General features: G+C 45.6%; 1 protein-coding gene across 1 annotated transcript in view; it reads right to left on the minus strand.

Moving 5' to 3' along the window:
* Positions 1-2,960, minus strand: part of LOC115365560 (protein sidekick-1) — a 251,027-nt gene extending 248,067 nt beyond the window's left edge. Inside the window, exon 1 of the mRNA XM_030060637.1 lies at positions 2,006-2,960. Coding sequence (XP_029916497.1) covers positions 2,006-2,573 — 568 coding nt within the window. The 5' untranslated portion in view covers positions 2,574-2,960. The remainder of the gene's footprint in view (positions 1-2,005) is intronic.
* Between the last annotated feature and the right edge of the window lie 4,596 nt (positions 2,961-7,556).

Raw genomic sequence — 7,556 nt, forward strand, 5'->3', positions numbered from 1 at the left:
TTATGAGGAGGGGTGTGGGCATCGATTGACTGAGAGAAAGAGAGAGACAGAGAGAGAGAGAGAGAGGGAGGGAGGGAAGGGGGAGGGCGGTTTGGAGGTTGGGGTGGAGAAAGATCAGGGGGATCAGCTTGGCTCATGAATTTCATCCTTTTCCTCCAAAAATAAAACGTCCTAATGAATGCCGGGTGAGAGGGGTCGACACCTGGAAAATCTACAGCCTTCGACTGGCCGTCTGGCACAGCTGATCAAATCAATATGCCCCCCTCTGTTCCATTCCACTTCTTCACCTCCTGGCACACACATACACAAACACACCTCCCCTCACCAGCCACACACACACCTAAACATATCACATCTCACAGTAGGAGCCCCCCGTCAGCCAAGAGATTGTGGTGAGGTGGTGGTGGGGGGGGGGTGTTGCTGGTACTGAGACCTTGACATTAGAGAGAGGACGGAGCTGACTCTGCAGCCACACCATCCCCGTGTCCCTGCCTCTTCCTCCTCCACAACACTTCCATGAGGAGGGAGGGAGGAAGATAGAGGGTGTGAGGAGTGGGATGAGAAGCGAGAGCAGAGCAACTTTTGACACACACAGAGGTGTTGTCATACCGTCACCATCGATTGAACTGCAGGCGCTGCTTTCTGAGTGACAGCCGGAGAGCGCTGTATGCCCCCCTCCTCCCTTCGCTCTCCTCTCCCTCCTTTTCTTCCTCTCACACCATCTCTCTTCTTTGCCACACTAACTCCCTCCTCCTCTATGCTCCCTCTTTCACACTCGTGCAGACACTTTCCTCCACTTGCTTGGCTCTCACACACATTCTACACACATTCACAAATAGCAACCCCCTAATACCCCCTCCACACACACACACACACATTCCTAAGGCCCCTCCTCCTCATAACACCATGTCTCAGACTTACATTCTGCTCAGCACGCCATCTGTGACCCGGAGAAAACTGTGTGTCGACACCACTCTGACCTTTTCTGTGCTTTTGTTGTGCCGGTCTGACACAATCCCATGGGGTAAACACACACACACTCACAGAGAGAGGAAAACACACAAAAAAGCACATTTTCTCTATGTGTCTCTCTACCCACAACAGAAATGCACAAAAAGCATGTAATATGACAACATTCAATTTCCACCAGTGGCACTGGACAGGAATCAGTATGTCATGAGATCAATCCTCTTTCTTGTTGGATTCGGATGATAACTCTGCACACCAACGGTCACAGATAACCGTCATCCACAACCACGAGTCACTGACTGATCTGGACAACTGCGGACGCAACAGGGTCAGCACTGGGCTAATAGGAAACAAGTTAAATTAATATTCTGTGTGTGTGTGCCTGCGTGTGCATGTGTGTCAATTCAAGAGCCATAGATAAGCAGGTCATTGACTAAGAGGGGGATTATCAGTGCTTGGTAACTGTAACACAGCCCCTCTTTTCACAATACACACACACACACCGCCTTAATCCTCAAACCCTATACATCATCATTAACAACATTTGCACATGCACAAGAGCTGTATAGGTTCATTTCACCCCTCCTCTCTTTCTCCCCCTCTCCCTCTCACACACAAACAACCTTCAATCTGGTTTAGCAAAATCGTGACTTTATTCACATGTCAAAAACAATAGAGATGCCTTTCTACAAATCACCCCGCTCCCCTCCTTCTCCCTTCCTTGCCTACAAAAATGCACAGACCCATCCCAACTATACAGACAAATTGCTATGCTTGGTCTAATACATCATACTCTCATTTCAGTTTAGGAATCATCATCTTACTTTTCCCCTGTTCACCACGGTCCTGTGACAAATGAGCCTGTCACTAGGTGTTTTCACAATGCACAATGCAAGATGAACAGGGCCATTTAGTCCCACCTTCAAAAAAAACACACACACACACCTCTGAATGAATCTATAGACATTTTGGGTGCCACTTTGGCGCATCTTATAAAAGTAGGCTAGATTAGGGCTCCGGGGGGTTCAGCTCCTACCTTGGGCGTGCAACATGTGGCAACTGCTGCCGAGGAGGATCAGGAGAAGGAGAGGCAGACACTGGCTCCCACTCCGGGGTGTCCCGTTCCCTGTCATCACCCTCCTGTCTTCCGCAGGTCCCTCCACACGCACCGGGGATCCCTCGGGGCAGTCGGCGCACCTAATTCCCGGTTTCATCATGCGGGACAGGTGCTTGGAGAAGATCTGGTTACAGTTAGTGTCCGTGGCCACTTGTGCTTTGCTGCTGTCACTCTCTCTGCCCTTTTCACTGGAAGCACCAAGTCCTGGGAGAGAGAAAGGGAATTCAGCACCAGCCGAGCAGTTCGCCTCCTTCTCCGGGCTGTGAACCGCTGTTCCGAGCGCTGGGAGTCCCGTCACGCCGCGGACAAGCCCCCCGCACTCAGTGCCGTGCCCGGGGCTCCAAAACTCACCACGCAGCGGGAAAGACACCTCTCCAGCAGCAACACTTTCCCTCACTGCCTGCTTTCCCCGTATAACAGCAGAGTAATCTCCTGTGACTGTGGCTGGTCCCGTACGTTTCTGCGCCCTGCGATATCTCATTTTCATTTGGATTGATCCGAACGCAGAATTAATACATTTGAGTGTGTTTTAGACTTATCGGCTTATTTCTCTGCTATAAACCATAAATCCGCGCTTGTTTTGATGTCTTCACCGGGGATTTGCCCCGCGGATCATTTGGCTGTTTGACGTTAGACAGTATTAACAGGGGGGCAATACAACATGTAAATTATCCATCCATGCTTATTGTGTGGACTGTTATGTGTGCTCACAAAAAAACTCAATTTCGGTAATTGATTGTGTGAAAGCCCCTTGTTGTGTTTGGGGTCTGCAAACAAACCGGACAGAGTGCCGTGGGGTCTTTTCCAAGTGCCGTGTTTGAGATGCTTGTTATCCAAGCCGACCCAAGTTAGATAGGATATCCTAATTAACTGTTAACCCAAGTTAGCGCGGGTTAAAAAAAAAAAAAAAAAAAAATTTATCCCCAGACGGAGTAGCTGCCTCTCCCGGGGGAGACAGCTTAGCCTCGGATACTGGTTAAGCTAACTTGCAGGGGTGCGCTGCGTCTCGGGTTACGGGAGCAGCGAGACAACAGGTTAACACAAACAAAAACACATTTCTTCAAGTTTCTCAGCACGTTGTTTGGTAACTAAACGAGATGTTTACGACTGAAGACGAGTTCGTGGGAAAGCATGAAGTGAGCCACACGGTAGGTTTGAAGAGAAAACAGACGTTAAGAGGAAACGTTACTCTCTCACTGCTGCTGCTGTTGCTGTTGCTGCTGCTGCTGCTGCTGCTGCTGCGACACCGGAGCCCCTCGCTTTATCCCGAGTCTTCAACCGTGCTCCGAAACTGTCCGCTGGAGGAACAAAAGCGAATAAAGCGACACTTCAAATCCGCCTGGGGGTACTCCGCTCAAAATAACTCTACCTTTATTTCAATTAACGGTGTTTTTCCCGCGTTAAAGTCCCTTGTTGAGGCTTTGGGAGCTGACTGGACCGATGCGTCTCCTCCAACTGAACACCTGCCACCCTCCCCTCTCTCGGCACAGACTTGTGGGGAAGAGGGAGGACTCCTATTTTGCTCTGTTGAAGTAAGCTATCGCGTTTTCAGCCATTCGCGAAAGCATAAGCATATGAGCAACATCAGCTTGGGAATGAAAGTTTTTGACAAATATCATCCCCACTCCCTCCCTATTTTCTCTCTCTTGCTCTCTCTCTCTGTTTTTCGCTCACCCCCTATCTCTCCATCCCGAACTCAAAACTAAACTTCCATTCACTATCACCCCCTGTCGCTGATTGGTCGAAGGTGGCGTTTCTGCGGTTCCTATTGCTCAATCCGAGCCGAGGGGCGGGGTTCAGAAACCAGCTCCCTCACCAGAACGCGGTGAACGGCGCCCCCAAACCCGTACATGGGGAAACAAGATCCATGTGGGGTTCCCAAGTTTTGTTTTTTTTTTTTTTTTTTTTTCGTTTTTTTTTTTTTTTTTCTAAATAGACCCCTATTCGGCAGGGTTTAGTCATTTAGTCAGCAACGCCATCCGTGTGAGTTGTTGTTATTACATATTATTTAATAGATAATTTCATAACTGCAAAAACTAGGAGGGAAGTAAGGGGTGCCTGTGAACCCTATCAACAAAACAGATATTTTTTATTCATTGCCTCACTGTGCCAACTTCTAGGATATTCAGCTATATTAGTATGGACCCCTGGAAGCCTCTCAAGGGCCTCCGGTGGTCAGCACACCTCACTTTGACAATCACTGCGTCACACTGTGGCCCTCTAAACGTCATAGCATGTAAATAGATTTCCTCCAGGTCCATCAATATACAAATTGGCTGCAGGAGACTATGGACAGCTACACGCAAGAGTAGGTCATCGCTTCATTATACAAAATAACCGCCTGGAGCTGTACCTTAGTACCCGCTATAACCTAGTTCCTTCCATAGTGAGGGTCATTAAATGCCACATTAATATTAAAGCCTACAACACAGTGACCTTATCTTTTATTGCCTCTATAAATCCACAGAGACAGTCTCTCCTTCCCCCGAGTGGCCAAATAGTCTCCCTAACCCGTCTAGCCATCCCCAACACACTCGCCTCTGACCCCTTGACCTGAGCTCATTCGTTTTTCTTCCCGTTGAAGCTCATCCGCGAAGATTACCATCCTTTCCTGTCCTGTAAAGTGGAGGTGCTACTACCTGGAACTTCACAGGAAAAGTTTTGGGACCTCGTTCAGTATACCAGCCGCTGCTGAACCTGCAGTGCCAAACCCTGGGAGCTGTACTCCACTCAAAATTCTCCTTCAAATTCTACATCAATTCGCCCACCAAATTCATCTTCTTCCAGTTCCAACCCCACATGGTGTCTCCAGCAAGGTCTTTGATTGCGGTCGATATGTCAAGAACCTTGCTGCCAGGGTTCTTATAAAAATTTTGCTTGGCCTCAAACACTCCACTGACCCCCTGTCAACCATTGTATTTCCTTGGAGATCTTCTTCCTTCATTACAAGGTGCTAAAAATTGAGGCACCTGCACACCTGGATGAACAGCTGCATCCTCCCAGCCTGGTCCTGTGGTCTCCTGGAAGGTCTCTTGGAAGGCTGGCCTACTTGCATACCCCTAGTCAACCACCCCCTACTCCAATGCACCAGAGATACTGCTACTTGTGAAAAAGCAGAGGGAGACTGCTTTTAAAAATGTGGATGTCTGTCAGTTGCAATAACACACACTTACCTGTTCAGCCTGTCTGACGCATAGCTACAGCCTTCACTTTCATTTGTGTGTAGTAATCATTTCTGGCATCGTTCATTCTCTGCTTTGTGTGGTTCCACAGAGGCCTTGAATATAAGCAAGGCAGCTTGAAATTGAATATGTAGTCATAGTTTTAATACAGTGATACTTCTGTTTGCCCTATGGCCTCTGCTTTCTGTTTCTTCCAACCTTTTTAATGATGTTTCATATTTCCCAGCACAACTCCTCTATGAGCCCATATATCCAATAAAGCTGTCTCATTTACTTTACTCCAGTCTCTATCATGTTCCAGTGGAGGCAGGTCATGGATATTATTGCAGTAATGATATGTGAATGAATGTAAGCAGCATTTTAACACATTTAGCTGCAGGGGAAAATATTCTCTAGAACTGACCTGAATTATAAATTGAAAGAAGGCTGAAACTTCATAAAGAGTCTGTGGTAATAAGCTGTCCAAATTTTACCCTGCAGTCTATAAAGCACGCACTACAAGTATGAGACTTGTATTAGAAACATCCCAAAGAAAAAGCAACGATTTTGGAGGGGAACTTAAAAATTCAGTTTAATTATTAATATGATATTCTTGCACAGCCTAGTCAGTACTTATGAACATGAACAACTCTCCCAAAGGTAGAAACCACAGAAACGAGACTCTAATTTGTGATAGTCTGCTGGAATACAGCCTGGAGCTGCTCTATTGACAGTGAACAGGATACATTTATTTATTTATTTATTTATTTGCAATCCATTGTTTGCCTCAACTTTTAGATATTAATTAGATTTAGCTTGCATTTCTTTTCCATGTGTTGCTACTGGTGAAGCCTCTTTGAGTAATATTTCGGACTCTCACCCTTTATTCTGAACTGTTAATGTGACTGCTTCAGTTATTACAGCATTCTTTGAAAATAAGTTCAAAATTGATGGACTTACTGTTAAGCTTGCCATTGCTGGTGTTGATTTCTATGATTCACACAATCACACACAAACACACACATTGGCCTTCACACACAGTCAATGATAGTTGTAAAGTTTGATATGTTTATTGTTTGTTTCTGTTCTTAACTTGAAAAGTAATGAAGCTACTATTTACAGTGTGTACAACTGCTTTAAATGTAATTTGTCTGATCCTAGACTTACTGAAAATGACACTTCCCCATTTTTACCTAAATGTACAATCTGACAAGGGAGGCACTCAGTTTGTCTGGAGGTCTGTATTATTCAAAAGAATACACTTGGAAAGAAAATTTCAACACAGACAGATACCAGAGGGCTCAAATAATTTATTAAAACATCACAAGCGTGTATAAGTAGATTTTGGGAATTGTACTAGATAGTCTTCCATAAAATGTCCTAAAATTGCTGACTAAAGGTTTGTTTGAATTTGTAATTACCTCTGCTAAGGAGGCAGTGTAACTGTCCTGTCTGTCTGTCTGTGCGACTGTTACCAACATATGTTAAAAACTTCTGAGCAGATTTACATGAAACTTTGTAGAAAGATCAGTCCTAAGCCAAGGCAGAGCTGACTACATTTTCACAGTGTTTAATAAGTGATACCTGGGCATATAAAACCTCGTTTAAAAGCTGAGAAACTCCAGAATAGATTGGTGTCGCCTGTTTTGTATTGTTACCATTCATGTGCCAATTCGAAAAAGTAGCAACAGAGCGCCAGTTGTTCACTTTGGGTGATTCAGACTTTCTTCAACCTCCTGTTTCCTGGCGTAAATATTCACCTTAATTTTAGCCCTACCCCTCCCACCACACACACACACACACACACATTTTGTCCTCATAAGGGAGACAAGTATCCCCAACATGACACATCCTCACAGCATTAGTAAAACCTGGAACACACACACACACACACACACACACACACACACACACACACACACACAATGGGCTGTCTGGCTCCAATGTACAGTCTGACTGAGTACTCACAGCTTCTAATTCTGAAGCCAATTTAGCTTCCAATTACCTGTGTATCCAGTACAATTACACTGCATTTTCTACCTTCAAGTTCTCCATAGCTCTCTATCAGCACAGCATCCTGTTGCTGCCTCTTACCCAGAGACAGGAACTTATAATCACACACACACACACACACACACACACACACAAATACACACACGTATACACACCGTATCTTGTAAGTTCACCTCCACAGATGGATATCTACCCTGACATGTGCATGAACATCAATCTCGATGTATCTTCTGTTTCCACAAGTATCTCAACATATTTCTCCCTGACTCTGTTGGTCCTCATATCCATTCTTTCTC

This window comes from Myripristis murdjan, chromosome 1, assembly GCF_902150065.1.
Source record: "Myripristis murdjan chromosome 1, fMyrMur1.1, whole genome shotgun sequence".
In the NCBI taxonomy this organism is placed as follows: Eukaryota; Metazoa; Chordata; class Actinopteri; order Holocentriformes; family Holocentridae; genus Myripristis; species Myripristis murdjan.